The 17798-nt window shown below is 40.2% G+C and overlaps 1 protein-coding gene across 1 annotated transcript in view; it reads right to left on the bottom strand.

Moving 5' to 3' along the window:
- Egf (epidermal growth factor) overlaps window positions 1-17798 on the bottom strand; it is a 78102-nt gene that overhangs the window by 29820 nt on the left and 30484 nt on the right. Inside the window, exons 8-13 of the mRNA XM_027395694.2 lie at window positions 15155-15277; window positions 14049-14174; window positions 12950-13086; window positions 10316-10464; window positions 6920-7024; window positions 5248-5471 (exon numbers count right to left, since the gene is read on the bottom strand). Of these exons, the coding sequence (XP_027251495.1) occupies window positions 5248-5471; window positions 6920-7024; window positions 10316-10464; window positions 12950-13086; window positions 14049-14174; window positions 15155-15277 (864 nt within the window). The remainder of the gene's footprint in view (window positions 1-5247; window positions 5472-6919; window positions 7025-10315; window positions 10465-12949; window positions 13087-14048; window positions 14175-15154; window positions 15278-17798) is intronic.

Here is a 17798-nt window from a genome sequence, read left to right as displayed (position 1 = left end):
CTTTCTTTCTTTTTTTTCTTTCTTTTTTTTTTTTTTTTGGTTTTTTGAAACAGGGTTTCTCTGTGTAGCTTTGGAGTCTGTTCTGGAACTCACTCTGTAGACCAGGCTGGCCTCAAACTCCCAGAGATCTGCCTGCCTCTGCCTCCCAAGTGCTGGGATTAAAGGCATGCGCCAACAACGCCCCACGTCAAGCTCTTTCTATGAGGCTACAATTACCTTGGTACTCAAGCCACACAAAGACCAAAGGGAAAAAGAGAATTACAGACCAATATCCCTCATGAACATCAACACAAAGATATCCAACAAAATACTGGCAAATCAAATCCAAAAACACATCAGAGAAATCATCCACCATGATCAAGTTGGCTTTATCCCAGGAATGCAGGGATGGTTCAACGTACGAAAATCCATCAATGTAATCCACCATATAAATCAACTGAAGAAGAAAAAACACATGATCATCTCGCTAGATGCTGAAAAGCCTTTGACAAAATCCAACATCCCTTCATGATAAAAGTCTTGGAGACATCAGGAATAACAGGAACATACCTAAACATGATAAAAAGCAATATACAGCAAACCAACAGCCAAAATCAAACGAAATGGAAAGAAACTCAAGGCTATTCCTATAAAATCAGGAACAAGACAAGGCTGTCCACTCTCTCCATATCTCTTCAATATTGTACTTGAAGCCCTAGTTATAGCAGTAAGACAATAAAAGGAGATCAAGGGGATACAAATTGAAAAGGAAGAAGTCAAACTTTCACTATTTGCAGATGATATGATAGTTTGCATAAGTGACCTGAAAACTCTACCAGGGAACTACTACAGCTGATAAACACCTTCAACAATGTGGCAGGATACAAGATTAACTTTAAAAAAATCAGTAGCTCTACTATATACAGAAGATAAATGTGCTGAGAAAGAAATCAGAGAAACATCACCCTTTACAATAGCAACTAACAAAATAAAATATCTTGGGGTAACACTAACCAAAAATGAGAAAGACCTGTAAGTAAGAACTTTTAGTCTTTAAAGAAAGAAATTAAAGAATATACCAGAAAATGGAAAGATCTCCCATGCTCCTGGATAGGTAGGATCAACAGTAAAAATGGCAATCTTGCCAAAAGCAATTAACATATTTAATGCAATTCCCATCAAAATCCCAACACAATTCTTCCCAGACCTTGAAAGAACAGTACTCAACTTCATATGGAAAAACAAAAAACCCAGGATAGCCAAAACAACCCTGTACAATAGAGAAACTTCTGGAGGCATCACCATCCCTGACTTCAAGCTTTACTGTAGCGCCATAGTCCTGAAAACAGCTTGGTATTGGCACAAAAATAGACAGGTTGACCAATGGAATCGAATTGAAAACCCTGATATTAACCCACACACCTATGAACATCTGATTTTTGACAAAGAAGCTAAATTTATACAATGGAAAAAAGAAAGCATCTTCAACAAATGGTGCTGGCATAACTGGATTCAGACATGTAGAAGATCGCAGATCTATTGCCATGCACTAAACTTAAATCCAAATGGATCAAAGACCTCAATATAAATTCAGCCACACTGAACCTCTTAGAAGAGAAGGTAGGTGGCACCCTTGAACAAATTGGTACAGGACACCGCTTTCTGAACATAACACTAGTAGCTCAAATATTGAGATCTACAATTAATAAATGGGACCTCCTGAAACTGAGAAGCTTCTGTAAAGCAAAGGACACAGTCAGCAAGACAAAATGCCAGCCCACAGAATGGGAAAAGATATTCATCAACCCCACATCTGTCAGAAGGCTGATCACCAAAATATACAATGAATTCAAGAAGCTAGCCACCAAAACACCAAGAAATGCAATTAAAATAGGGAGTGCAGAACTAAATAGAGAATTCTCAACAGAGGAATTCAAAATGGCTGAAAGACACTTGAGAAAGTGCTCAACATCCTTAGCCATCAGGGAAATGCAACTCAAAACCACTCTGAGATACCATCTTACTCCTGTCAGAATGGCTAAAATCAATAACACCAATGACAATCTATGCTGGAGAGGATGTGGAGAAAGAGGAACTCTCCTCCATTGCTGGTGGGAGTGCAAACTTGTACAACCACTTTGGAAATTAGTATGGCAATTCTTCAGGAAAATGGGAATCAGTCTACCTCAAGACCCAGCAATCCCTCTCTTGGGCATATACCCAAAGAATTCACACTCATGCAATAAGGACATATGTTCATAGCAGCATTATTTGTAATAGCCAGAACCTGGAAACAACCTAGATGCCCCTCAACTGAAGAATGGATAGAGAAAATGTGGTATATTGTCGTGACCCAGCTTGTCTCAGCTTTAGTCCACGACAGCCATGAGGTTTGACCTGAGTGGGGGGGGGTGGACCTGGAAGCTCCCAGCAGCCCAACAGCGATAAAGATCAAACACAGGCATCTTGTCATCTTTAGAGAGCTCTCAGTTCCATGTTGTAGAACTAGAGTCATTTCTTTATTAGCCAACTTTTCTGGTGTTTCTTAACCATCCTGCTAATACCATGAAGCAACCATTTCTCTCTTTGTTCCCTCGCTCTTCTGGCCACTCGCCTCTCCTCCTAACCTTCTATCCTCACAAGTTATTCACACACCTCTGATCTCCCTGCCCAGGTGCAGGCCTTATTCAGATGCTTAGGTGCATAGATATGCAAATAAGGAGGCATATCACCCTGAGGCCATGGTAAACAAAAGTAGCCCTACTGACATTAACAATACAATAGTGGGCCAGAGCTTTCCAGTGTTCCATGTTTACTGGAGCTAGAGACTGGGCCTAAAAATATTCATAACAGAATTATTCGGTCCCCAACAGTATATTTACACAATGGAATACTACTCAGCGAAAAAGAACAATGAAATCTTGAAATTCGCAGGTAAATGGATGGGACTAGAAGAAACCATCCTCAGTGAGGTAACCCAGTCACAAAAAGATAAACATGATATGTACTCACTCATTTTTGATTTTTAGACATAGAGCAAAAGATCACTAGCCTACATTCCACACTGCCAGAGAAGCTAGGAAACAAGGAGAACCCCAAGAGAAGATTGCATAGTCCCTAGAAGAAGGGGATCAGGACAAGAACCCCTGATCAAATTGGAACCCTGGGGCAGGGAGAGGTAGGTGAGTCTTCATCCAGTTGCTGTTCGAAGCAGAAACAGACACCCATAGATAAACACTGAACCATACTACTGGAATTCAGTTATGGAGAGGGAGGAGGGTTGAGCAAAGGAGCCAAGATGGGATGGAGAGACCTGCAGAAACAGTGGACCTGACCTACTGATAGAATGGAGACCCTAATCATAAAGCTGGGGAAACAGCATTGGACCAAAGCAAACCCTCTGAAAGTGGGTACCAGCTAGGAACCCAAGACAGTCTACGGGTCCTCTAACAGCGGAACCAGTCTTTATCCATAGAGTACAAATGGACTTTGGGAGCCCATTCCCTATGGAGGGATGCTATTGCAGCCCAGATACAGCAAGGAGGGTCTAGACCCTCCCCCAAACAATATGACAGACTTTGTAGGTCCTTGGTAGAGGGCCTCACTATCGCTGGAGAGAAGTAGAGGGGGTGGGTTGGGTGGGGAACATGGGAGGAGGGGCAGGCAAGGGAATGGGGGGATGGATATGTAAATATGAGTAATTAAATATAATAATAATAATAAAGAGAAAATACCATATATATTGCAGTAGATGGCACTCTAGAGTAGGAATGATTAGACAATTAAACATAACATTTAATATTGCTTTTCATGAGAAAATTACACTATTCAGATTGTAATATCACTTGTAATTACAAAATATATGCTAAAGGGGTAAGGGACTACCTCAGCTGGTAAAGTGCATGTCTGTTGTGTACAAACCTCTGTTTAGTCTCCAGCACCATCTAAATTGGGTACGGGAATATGCCTATCATCTCAGCACTTTGGAGGTGAAGGCAGGATAGTCAGAAGTTCAAGGTCATCCTCCACTATATAGTAAGTTCAAATCTATCCTGGGACACATGAGACCTTATCTCAAAAACAAATAAAGTATTATAGACTATGTCTTTAAATACAGAACATGATGTTTTTATATTCTGGTTAGGAGATATATATATATATCTCCTATATATATTATATATATCTCCTATATATCTCCTATTATATATATATATATATATATATATATATATTCTTACAATGAAGCTATAGTTTTATTTAATTGGGTAGTATTAAAAAATAAAGTATATCTCCTCTATTAGATTCCATTACAAAACTTTCTATTTGTTTCAGCCACTACCCTATGAGAAATTTCTATTCCCTACAAGAAATCCCTCATTCCCTATGAGAAATCAATAAATGTCAAGTGGATGGAGAAGGTCCAACTATAAAAGAAGAATATAGTATTTTTAGACAATCTTAGAAATATATACAATTTAAGTATTTTTCTTGCTCTATTTCATGTAATATTGTCTAGAAAATTATCTATAAATTAAATAGAATTGACAACATAACTAGTTTTTTAGTTCCTTCCTATATGAGACTGATTTTTTAAAATCTTTCTAGCCAGTGCTTAATCCCTAAAATTCCTCCAACACTTCCAGGTTCTCATCTTTCCTTATACCAACCTACTGTCAGACCATCTCTAAATTTTATTCATAATGCCCATGTTTTCAACCAACATTCATTAATTCCCAAAAGTGATATTATCATGGCTAAGGAATGGCAGATTAAAAAGACAGAAAAATTTTTATTCTGAAATAAGTTCAGAAAAAGGTAAGATTTTGACTTTTATTTGGGAAAATCCCAGATTATACAACATTAATTTTTACTCATTATTCCAATGCTCAGGTAATTTTTCTATTTTATAATTCTTGAGGAATTCTATCTCTGTAGTCTGGTTAAATGTGTATACACATGTAAGCACAGTCTAGATTTAACATCCATCAGTACTCAATCAAGATGAAGAGGTCGGAGTCTGGAGAGATGGTCCAGCTGACAAGAGAAAGTACTGCTCTTTCAGGGAATCTGTGTTTGGTTTCCAGTACCCGCATCAACCTGCTCACAATTACCTCCAAGGGACCTGCCACCCTCTTCTGGCCTTCGTGGGTACCTGCACTCGTATGACACATTCCCAAATGCATACATGTCACATAATTTAAAAAAAAAAAACCATAATATAATGTCAAAAAGAAAAATGAAGAAAAGACATCCACCCCAAAGTCTCACCTACATCGTTCTGGACAAGTCTTCGGCGTTTGGAACCATCCAGATTGGCCATTTCAATGACAGACTGCTTGGTGTCACACCAATACAAAGTGTCTGTTAAGTAGTCAATCGTGAGTCCACTGGGCTCCCACAGATCAGAGCTGGCTATCAGTAGCCGGCCAGAACCCTGAAGATAAGAGCTTTCAATCCGTGGATACATTCCTGTGTCCGTCCAGAATAGTCTCCTTCAAAAAAAAAAAAAAAAAAAAAAAAAAATCTCACAAGTCAAATTTGCATGAAAAACTCTTCTATTCTTTCAAAACTGAAATGTCACTATAAATCACTTTGGGGTGTAAAGGGTGGTACACAAAGCAATATACAGGGAGAAAATGCAGCTCAGCATGTTAAACAATTAAAAACAAAATGAAAATCCTCAATTATCTCATCTATAGAAAGTGTCGTGGACAAACATGGTCTCAGGTCATTAGATGGAAAAGGAGTTGATATTTAAAATTGTACAATACTACTAATCCAATTTGTACTTGAATAAACAGTATTAACAGCAAAATGCAATCAATTTGGTAGCTCATTTTTTTTTCCCAAAACAGTATTTCTCTATGTAGTCTTGGTTGTCCTGGAACTAACTCTGTTGACCACATTGATCTTGAACTTAGACATCTACCTGCCTCTGCCTTCCAAGTGCTGGGATTAAATTAGGCGTGCACCACCACTACCCAGTTTGGTAGCTCATTCTTATATTATGCACATAATATAAACTAAAATAAAGGAATAGTGTGTGTACCTGTTTCCTAGATTTATACAAGGTGCTGTACCTACTAAGATAATTTTAACTTTTGCAAACTAGATACATTTTTAAAAAAAATATCAATATGGTTTTGTATCTACTTAGTTCATTTGGAGATGTGTTCTCATTGTTTTAACCATCTGATTGGCTCCAGATCAATTATCAGTTACTACCAGCACATACTACCGTAGTCCAGAGACTACTACAAAATTTCCATGAAAAATAAAACAGAATCAACTGTCTTTTTAGCAGCTCTGAAGAAATTCTTTATTCTCCTCAATTCTTCACCCTCAAACCAGAATGTGATGCTAATTCACGGTTAGTAGCATAGAATCTACTACTCCTTCATAATTCATATTTCTACTTATCCGGTTTTCAAGAAACAACAATGTAGATTTTAAATTTCTTTAAACAAAGATTTTTTAAAAAAAATGTATGTATATGAGTGTTTTGATATGTGTATATGTAACATTTCATGCCTGGTACCTGTGGAGACAAAGACAGCTTATTGGTTCTCCTGGAACTGGAATTGCAGATGGCTGTGAGCTGTGTGAGTACTGAGAACCGAACTGGGGTCTTGCAGAAGAGCAGTCAGAACTCTTAACCACTGAGCCGTCTCTCCAGTCCCGACAACACAAGACTTTTAAGGAAAGTAGACTCCTAGACTTAAGTCTAATTGGTTAATGAGGACTGAGAGCTGAGCAAGGGATGCTGTTCTGAACATCTGAACACAATTCACAGGTCTTCTTGGCTTCTGACTTCACTGACCCCCCGCAGTCTTAGCACAAACTGGAGCATTGTAGACATGGGCATCTTAGACATGAGCATCTGAGATGTGAACAGGGACACAAGCTCATCATTTGGTGCCTTCTTTTCATAAATACCTACTTGGCTTTTGGATGTACAGCTATTCCTCGTGGCTTCTCGATGTTCTCCTTGATGATTATTTGATGATGCTTCCCACTCAAATCACTGCCTCCAATGAGAGACTTCCTATTTAAGTGGAGAAGCAGTATATCAACATGACTTTTCAAATAAAACTACTCCTTTTCTCATGCTGCCACATAAGTATGCCCTCTCTCTCTCTCTCTCTCTCTCTCTCTCTCTCTCACACACACACACACACACACACACACACACACACACACACACACACACACGCTCATGAAGTTAGTAAAGCAAGCCCTCCAAGTTCTATTGATTTACATTCCAGCCAGCCAATGGTAGCACACACCTTTAAACCCAGCACTGGGGAGGCTGAGGAAGGTGGATCTCTGAGTTGGAGACCAGCCTGATCTACAGAGAAAGTTCCAGGACAGTCATGGTGACATTGAGAAATGCTGTCTCAGAAAACCAAAACCAACCAACCAACCAGTCAAAAACCCCAACTAACTAGTACCCCATATCCATCCCATGCTCAGGATAGGGTAAAGGGGGACTGTGCCAGCACCCTGGCAGACATAAAGCCAAAGTGTGTAAACATTTAGTCTCCTTCACTTCACACCCTCCCATCTCCTACTGGAACTCATGGAAGCCCGAGACTAGGACCCCAGAATAGTAGGTCACAGACATTGGGGAGGAGGGGACAAGCCAGCATAAGGACAGCAGGGGAGATGGACATGGGCTTCAATTTTCTTCCACGTTGCTGTAGGCAGATGGAGGGTACCAGTCTGCCCTTCACTTCGCTTCCCATGGTTTTAGTTCCTTGGTATCCAATGCTCCTCCTCCCTGGCAGGAGGGAAGGGATTCCAAAGGTGTGACAGGGGTAACAAAATCATCCTCTCTGATCTCACTGTTACATCACTTATAAATTTCAACCACCTGGAGCAGTTATGCAATGAGCTCCCCACGCTACCATTTAGGTCAGGTTGAAAGCAAAGCTGAGACCCCAGGGCTGGGGATAAGAAAGCAAAGACTCAGGGACAAGTTACATTTGTTGTGATTCCCCACAGGATGGGAAAAGTCACCCACCAAGAGTCCCCCAGAGAACAAGCACTGTGTATCTTTACCTTTATGGTTCAACCGATATTAGGAGTCAGGGTTTCTTAATATTAACTAATAATTGTACAGAATTATCAATGTGCCATGTCCATATGCATGTGTCTTTTTCTTAACCAATACAGCCACCCCCCACCCTTGGCTTTTCATTGACTTAGAGTTGTCAAGTAATCTAACACCTAGGATTAAAGTCTCAGTTATTTAAATCAGATTTCTAGCTAATATCAAGGTTTTTAAACTACAAGCCTCTCATTTCCAGACAAATGAAAGGTTTTGTTTAAGCAGCTGTCTTTAGAGGGGAGAAGACTTAAGAAGGGTTTGTTATTGCTGAAGTCACTGTGTGGGAATTCGAGGGCTGGTTATGCAGCCTCCAGCTGTGCCAGCTACCTCCTGAAGGCACTACCTGGGCAGAAGGCACTAATCACACACTGGTGAAATTAGAGGTGCCTCCTCAATGTGGGGAAGTGAGGAGAGAGCTGCCTTAGAGGAGCAGGGAGCTGTTGACATCTGTGGGCCTGATGAGCGTTTACACTTCTGAAAACGATCACATGCAACCCCTATTATTACCTACAGCTGACACGGAGAATATGCTTTTAAGTAGATTCAACATGGAGAAGGCTGTGATTATGATGGCTATAATTGATTCAGCAGGACTTGATTTCAATTTGTTGCATGACTCTGGGTCTCACCCATCCTGATGCTTAGTGGAGGAGACAGGACCCCCATCTGAAAGTTTTGTGGTACTGGTGATACTGGGGTTCGAACCCTCAACCTTCACATATGAAGTGCATCCTCCACCCCAAGCAGCACCCAACCTCATTTCTGTAGTGACTCAGGGAACCTTGAGTTCACTGCTTAATCTTGGGAAAGTTATTTTAGCATTCTGATTATAAATTCTCTTGATCTTTAGAGACAAGAAAGCAGACCTCTCTGGGACTCCACAGCATCCTGGATGGAACACACTTAGCGTAGTATCTGGTATACTGCAATTATTTAAGAGACAGATACACAAACAACAATGAACAATTTAGGCAAAGCTAAATAAGCAAATAAAGAGCCACGCTCGACCTGAGCATCCCATCAGTATCTGCACACCACACTGTGCATCAGCTCACTGTGAAGCTGTTTGCTTCCTAAACCAGAGATGCTCTGTACACGCACAGCAGGGCTCAGGTACACGGCCTGCTCCCTGGGACTCTGCTCTCCCAGATGTGAAACCCCGATTCATTTTCTTTTCCTTTAAAGTCAACTCTAAGGTTACCTGAGATGTTCAGATGGCCACCATTCACTCTGTGGTTTTCAGTGACTTGGAAGAAATACTCCAGACTACATGGCATCTCTTATAGCATCTTGTGAGAGTCTGGCTCATGCTTCTCTCCCAGAAGGAAGGCTCTCTTTAGCACCACACAGGAGGTGGCCCCTTTCCTCATCTGCCCTTCTCCTTGTCCTGTCCTGCCCATTCTCAGGCTCACACAGGCCACAGGCCACAAGGACAGAGGTTGCTAGAGGAGAGAAATATCCCAACTTTGCTTCTCTTGTTTCCCACAAAGGGAAAGAGTCCACTCTATCCAACCTCAGAACATGTCTTTCTGTCTCCAGGGACACTTCCACTCTCTCCTTCATGCCTGCTCGGCAGGAGCCAGCACTAGGATTTTAGTGCAAGACTTGCTTGTCACTCACATGCTATGTAAACCACCGGGAACAACCTCAGCCTCTCTGGCCCTTAAGTTCTTCACCTGTAAAATGAAGGGGCTGGGCCAGCCAATCCCTTTGGCCATGTATACCTTTCTTTCATTTGGCAACTGTTTCTGTGTGGCCTGATACTTCCACTAACTCTATTTACACCAAGCACTTGCATTCCTTTTTTTAAGGGGAAAATTTGCCCCTTCTCAGGTAACCTTAGAGTTGACTGCCAAGGCAGCTCCCATCCCCCCCTCCAGCATTTCTTCTGGAGGATGCCTAGGAGAGAGCTTTATGCAAAGCAAACGCTTCCTGGTAGTGCTCAGACAGGTTTCAGGCTACACTGGTGACAACCGTCTGAACGGCAAAAGCGCATGTCACTTTCTTGGTCCTTGAAATCCTGGCATCACTGTGAACCCTGTCCCAGGAAAGGAGAGGCTTGCTTGGTGGTGGGGAAGAGTGAGGAGCACAGACAATGGATCTGTCTCTCTTCCTTGCCAAGTGGCTAGCTGTATTTTTCTATGTTCACAGCAGAGGATAAAGCCAGTTGTATCACGTTTTGTCAGCTCCACCTCCTGCAACATGAAACTACAGCAAGAAACATACCCGCTGTCTGTCCAGTAGATTCTCCGGCTGATCCAGTCCACAGCAAGGCCTTCTGGTGTGTCTACCCCTTCCTTGATAATTCTTTCTCGCTGGGAGCCATCCATATTAGCTCTCTCTATCCACTTCAGGGCTTTCTGTGCAAAATATATCTGTAAAAGAGAACTAGGCATTTCTGATTTGTTTTCTAAGTATTAATGTAGGATATACATAAAGGAGATTAACCCATCTTCGGGTCATTCATTGTAATTATTATTGGAGACAGACATTACCTACAATAAGCCCCAACTGTGCTACTCCTGAATATGTGTAACCTTAAGCAACTTAATCTCTGTGTGGTGATTTGAATAAGAATCTACCAGCCCCATAGGCTCATGGATTTGAATGCTTGGCCACCAAGCAATGGCACTGTTAGGAGGTGTGGCCTTGTTGTAGTTAGTGTGTCACTGAGGGTGGGCTTTCAGGTTTCACATGCTTAAGCCAGGCCTAGTGTCTCTCTCTCTCTTCCAGCTTCCTACCAATCTGGATGTAGAACTCTCAGCCATCTCTCCAGCACTATGTCTCCATGTGTGCCGTCATGTTTCCTGCTATGGTGACAATGGACTGAACATCTGAACTCTAAGCCAGCACTAATTAATTATTTTTAATAAGAGTTGCTGTGGTCATAGTGTCTCTTCACAGCAATAGCACATTGACTAAGAGAGAACTTGGTACCCAGTGTCTCTTTCTTTTTGCTGTCTGCAGATCCAAATGTAGAAAGAACTCTCAGCTCCTTCTCCAGCACCATGTCTGCCTACATGCCACCATGTCCCATCATGATGATGATGGACTAAACTTCTAAACTTGTAAGCCAGCCCCAATTAAATGTTTTCTTTATAAAAGTTGCCTTGGTCATGGTGTCTCTTCACAACACTAGAAACCCTAACTAAGACATGCTGTCTCTGTCTCTTTCTGTCTCCCTCCCCATCTCTCTCTGTCTCTCTGTTTCTGTCTCTCTCTGTCCCTCTCTCTCTCTCTCTCTCTCCTCTCTCTCTCTCTCTCTCTCTCTCTCTCTCACACACACACACACACACACACACACACACACTGTCTCTCTCTCTCTCTCTCTCTCTCTCTCTCTCTCTCTCACACACACACACACACACACACACACACACACACACACACACACACGCAGTCCCGGGTAATTTAGTTATGTTTGACTACTGGTCAACGATATAGCATTTATACTCAACTCCTAGAAGTTCCTTCTGCTGGACAGAAAGCTGTGATTTGCAACTGAATGAGGGACACAAGCTGAGCTGTATCTTCATTGGTTCAGCCCCCAGTGCGCCACTTCAGGTCAATTCAGAAAACATGGATGCTCTGTCAATATTACCACATACTTGCTTAACTGCCTCAATTTTCCAGACTACAGAAATGAGGACATTAGATCAGATACTTATTAACATTCCTTTCATCTGGAGTCATTCATCTTGCCCAACTCTACAGGTGCAAAGTGCTCTCTAGGCCAAAGATGTAAGCTACGGAACAGACTATGCTGCTTCCGAAGATGTGTAAACATGAGTGACTTAATCTCTCTCTCATACAAATCACCTGGGGACTTTGTTAAAATGCAGGTTCTACTTCAATGGTTTGGGTAGAGCCTAGAATGCTGCAGTTCTAATAAGCTCCAGATGAGCCAAAGACCACAGTTTGAGTAGCAAGAAAACAAGAACACTAATCAAAGAATGGCAAATGGCCACCTGACTTAAGTTCATTCTCACCTCTGTAAATGATGCTATGTGTTAGGCCGATATTTTCACATAAGCATAAAGCTTGTTTCCTGATTTTCACAGTTCAGAAGTCATTAAGTCCCCTCTCCCAGTGACACATATCAAATGCCAATTACTAACTCATACTTCTTACACCCCAGCCCCAACCCACTGATGATGGGGGATGACCTTCTGTATGCTGTGAATATGTTTCTCTTATTGGTTGATGAATAAATGCTGATTGGCTAGTAGCCAGGCAGGAAGCATACCAGACTAGGAGAATGCTGGGAAAAGGAAGGAGAGGGGAGCCGCCAGAGAGATGCCATGTAGCTACTGGGAAGATAAGATGCTGGGCATTGTCTGGTCAGATAAGGCCTTGTGGAAATGCATAGATTAATATTTATGGGTTAATAATTAAGAGAGAGCTATCCAATAAGAAGCCTGAGTCATTGACCAAGCAGTTTATAATTAATATAAGCCTCAGTGTGTTTATTTGGGACTAAACAGCTGTGGGGCCAGGCAGGACAGAAACTCTATCTACACACCCTCCTCCCGCTACTAGTAAAAAATCAAAAACCTACTCATTGGGCAAATTCTATGGGCAAAGCTTCATGCTAGTCTCCTACCTGCACTTCCAGAGAGGAAAGTGAAATGAGGACACTGCACAATCTCCCCCAGTAAGAGGTCTAAAAGGGACTGGGCAGGGTTATCATAACACGAGAGTCCTTGAGGCTCCTCCGATATATATATTTAACTTGCTCTCAGTCTGGTTATTGTGAGCATGACAGAGGATTTTCAAGTAGCCCAGGCCATCAGTGAAGCTAAAATCCCCCAGTCATTTAACAACACCTTCATATCTGTTTATGCAAAATAAAAAGTGTACCTTGTTTTCCACTGGATCATAATCTAGGGCGAGAACGGTTCCCATTTGCTGATTGAGTAGAGTTCGGTAGTCTGTTCCATCGAAATGCATGTGTCGGATATCTTGAGAATTTGCAAACAGTAAAAATGGCTGTGGTCCTGTTAACCAAATGTCATATATGGCTGAATTTAAAATATGCTTTATACATGGCACTTCCGACTCTTGCTTTTCACTGCACAATCTTCCTTTATTCCCCTATTTAATTGCTCAGTTCCCCATCTCTTTCGAGGTGTCACTGCCAAGATTTCATCCCTGGGTCCTTATTTATAGAAAGAGCAAGACTAAATAACCCAAACTACAGACAAATGACTTGAGTCTTCTCGTTGTAACCTCCTTCAATTCACACATGTTAAATTCACCAATTAATTTTCCCTTGTTGGGCACTCTTCTCAAAGGGAATCATGATTCCTTGAATTTATAATGCCCTCTAATCATTCTCCAGATTTATTATGTTTTATTACCAAGACCTTGTGGAGTTAGGAATATTGGGGTCAAAATTAGGCAAGCTTTACAAAATCAGAATCATAGCATCTCTGATTATCAGTATAATCAACCTTAACAGACAAATCAATTTGACATAAATCTAGGATTCCTAAGGGTGGCAAAAGACACAAAAGATGTATCAGAAGATGAAGAGAATCACTTCAAATTAAAGTTGAGGAACAAGACAGAACTTATCAAAGTGTTATGATTATTTATTACATTTACCAGAGAGATCAAAATCAAATCAATCTACAAATATTTATTAAACATCTCTTAACTATAAAGCCCTTTAAGACCAGTCTCATGATGGCCTTCTCATCTACTAAAAAATATCATACCCTTTAAGTGGCTGGATACCCACTTAGTTAAGCGGGCATAAATATTCTTCAAAAATTTGACCTTTTAATTGTTTACATTATTCATAGTCACAGGATTTATTTCCCACTTCCAACATTTTTTAAAATTGTATTTTCTACCAAGAATCTAAAGGTAATTCAACATGGCATACTTCTAACATAACACTATTTTTATGTCATCTTTTTCAAGGACAGACTTTCAAACAGCTATTGACACTAACCTGTCGCTGCACAGCTCTTTTGGTCCGATTGTAGGTCATACCCTGGAAAGCATCCACATTCCCAGGACACTTGGCTGAGAGGAAGACATATCTGGCTGCACCCACCGTTATCAGGTGATGAACAACCTACAAAAACCAGCTGCTTGGTGATGATATTATATCACACAAAATATAACAATTTCTCATAAAAATACTCTGATGAACCTATTTCCCTTTAAACCCATTTTCTTAATTGTCCATACTGCTGCCATCACTTAATTTTCAGAGTTTAGAGGAAAATGTCACAGTATCCACTTCCTTAGAACCTAGCTATTTGATGTTAACCCTTCACATTCCAATGAGCCTCGCCCTTGCAATCCACCACTGAGTTCAAGAACACAGGCACTGGCAGCCAGCTAGACAAAGAAATGCATTTTGTGTGTACCCTAATTCTTCCTGCAGAGCGATACAATTTTTCTATCTCATATATTTTTGACCTCTTGACTTTTGCCTTTTTGTTTGTTTGTTTTGCTTATCAACTATTTTAATTTCATTTATTTCCAATCTTAGATTTGGGTAATACTAAATTCTACCGATTACTTTTTTTCATTTTTTGAGTATTTTATTTAAACAATTAAGAACTACTTAAAACTCTGCTACTACTGTATTAAATATGCAAGGTCTTATCTATGTGGGTTTGATTACAAAAACTAATAAAGTATTCTCTAAATAGAAAAAAAAACTCTGCTGCTAATCTTGAGTTCCATCCAGATTTCTGTGTGCTGAAGTCTCTAGGAAGAGGAAAGCTGAGGGATATTTGTTAGCTGCCAACAATATTCCGAGCACTCTGTATCCACCTGACAGCACTGAGATCACATGAGCAGTTTACACCACACTGCTAGGAACTGCTAATGCTATATCAGGACTAACAATGCCAAAGAACGTTACAGAAACCACTCCACTCTGCTGTCTTAAAAATCCCTCAAATTTACATATTAATCTGTTTCACAAATGCCTTTCAGTATGTGATGATTGGAAAATCTAGTCTGCTTTGGGAATAAGGTTAACTTTTTGGTGTTTCTTAGAGGATTCATATTGTCAAGTCACCAAAACGCAAATAGACTCACCACTGCACGTTTTCCCGTCTGTCTCAAGCACTGAACCTTTGGGACAGACACATAGGGGACCGTCTGATGTCAGAACACAGCCATGGCTGCATGCAGATGTGTTGCTTGGACAGGAAGTAAGTTCTAGTTAGGGAACAACAAAGTCAAAATTAAAGTTAAAATTGGGCAGTGAAAATTTGTGATAATCAGTTGCTACTCTGAAAGGAAGAAGCTGAATAAATAATCTAACATTTAAGAGATGCCGTAGTACAGAAACTATAAAAACAAGGAACAAAATATCAATCCAAACAATTCAAAGAGCTAGAATTTTAGGAAAAATATCTCCTATATCCTAGGAGTTTCTCCTATTTCAAATAAGATTTTAAAAGCTGTTAGTCATCAGAATTCCAAAATATTTTATGTAGAATTTTACCAAGTGGTTCTCAAGTTTTCCTGGAGGACTACTGACATGTGATAGAAGAAGGAAAGGTATTTTATGTGTGATTACATGTAGGAAGGGAAGAGAGGCTCTTAACAAGTACTAAGTCAGATGACAAATGCTTGGAGTCCAGCTCTTATGTGTGATAGCATGCAACTTCAGAACACTGGGAAATGGGAACGGAAAAGGCAGAAGACATTAGTGCAGAACAGGATAGACTCAGATTAGAAAAGGCTCCAACTGGGAATGATGTCACACACCTGTAATCCCAGCCACAAGATGCTGAGGCAGCAGAACTCCAAGATCAAGGCCAACCTACACAAGCCTACCTAACGAGACTGTGTGTAAAACAAAATTAATAAAAATAAAACCCTCAGGTGCACATAAGCTTGTGCTGTAGGTGTTAGCTTAAATGGGTGAGCATGTAAAAGACCAATAGTGATATAGAAATAACTGCAGAGTGGTTTGAGCAAACTTAAATGCTACTCTATACCTTGCATCAAAGTTAATTCCAGTACATTAAAAACTGAAATTGAAAATGTGTATCATAAAGTTTCTGGACTCTTTAAGAATTAAATAAAACTGTATATGTTATTGTTGGCATATGATGGGCCCTATAGCTAACCCATTTACATCCAATCTTTTAGGATGTTTACTAATAGGATAGAAGTCTCAGACATGCAAAGACGATCGGTAATTTCCAAGTAGCTCATTATTTATTATCCATCAATTTCAAGGAGTCTGGTTTCATAAACACAGAGGAATACAGACACACCTATTCTCCATCATCCGTGAAACAGGACTACATAATAACATGATTTCAAACATGCATCTGTACATTAGTCATGCTAACAGAGTCAATTAGAAAGCAAGGCCAGAAAGTTTCTGAATATACAGTCCTAGATTTGCACTGGGGATACCCATAGATATTTACAATGTTTTCAGTGTCTCTTTTTTAGTAAGATGACCCCCAAACTTAGAAATGACTAATTCAGTAGCAAATTATGTCCTCTAAATACAAATTTCCACATTTATCTTGCCTATGCTATAAGGATCCTGTCTTAGGCAAGCAAGTTGTTAATGAAATTTCTCTTTATAAAAGCATTCTACATAATAATTAAAAAGAAATGACAAGACAAGAATATTAGAAACTACAAAATAATAGATCTGGGAAATAATTATTAAAAGGTGACTGGGGACTTTATAAGGGATGAATGATTACTGACTACTCTCATGACACGAAGAAACAACAGGGCATTATCTAAATCTTGGTGGAAGTACAAATATATTTAAAATGTATTCTGACCAAGAAATGTCAATGCTGAATCTAATGTAGTCTATGGATATAATTACAACTTTGTAGAATATTTCATGGACCTTTCAAAAGTGTAATTAACAAAAGCCACAAAGAAAAAAACCTTGGAGTACATAAAAATAGTTAATTTAATGAATACAAGGGATAATAAGCATCTGTAAGAGACAGCTGCATCAAGTTAACACCTGATCTTTATTTGAACACTCACTTATTCAAACAAACCCATTAAGTACAGGACTTTTAAAAGATAATTTCAATGATCATTCTCTACAGCACAAGCTTCTGTGGACTTGAAAGTTTCTTTTTTTTGTTGTTTTTTTTTTTGTTTTTCGAGACAGGGTTTCTCTGTGGCTTTGGAAGCTGTCCTGGAACTAGCTCTTGTAGACCAGGCTGGTCTCCAACTCACAGAGATTCACCTGCCTCTGCTTCCCGAGTGCTGGGATTAAAGGCGTGCGCCACCAACGCCCGGCGAAAGTTTCATTTTTTTTTATCTGTTTTTTTATTCAATCTCATAATAGAAGGTAATAGAAAAAATGGTACTTGATGCTATTAAGAATTACTGTCAATTTTTAAGGGTGTGACAGTAGTATTGTGATTGTATCTAAAAGCTGACAGATACTACACTAGGGGACTGTGGTGGCTTGAAAGAAAATGACCCCCATAGGGAGTGGCACTATTAGGAGGTATGGCCTTGTTGGAGAAAGTGTACCACTATGAGGGTGGGCTTTGAGGTTTCCTATGCTCAAGTTAACCCAGTGAGGTACACAGTTGCTTCTTCTGCCTGCTGATCAAGATGTAAAACTCTCAGCTCCGTCTCCAGCACCACATATGCCTGCAAGCCACCATGTCTCACCATGATGATAATGGACTAAACCTCTAAAACTGTAATCCAGTCACAATTAAATGTTTTC

The sequence above is a fragment of the Cricetulus griseus genome (assembly GCF_003668045.3).
Source record: "Cricetulus griseus strain 17A/GY chromosome 1 unlocalized genomic scaffold, alternate assembly CriGri-PICRH-1.0 chr1_0, whole genome shotgun sequence".
NCBI classification, from domain to species: domain Eukaryota; kingdom Metazoa; phylum Chordata; class Mammalia; order Rodentia; family Cricetidae; genus Cricetulus; species Cricetulus griseus.
The sequence above is the reverse complement of the archived record's forward strand: the minus strand, read 5'-3'. Positions and strand labels throughout refer to the sequence as shown.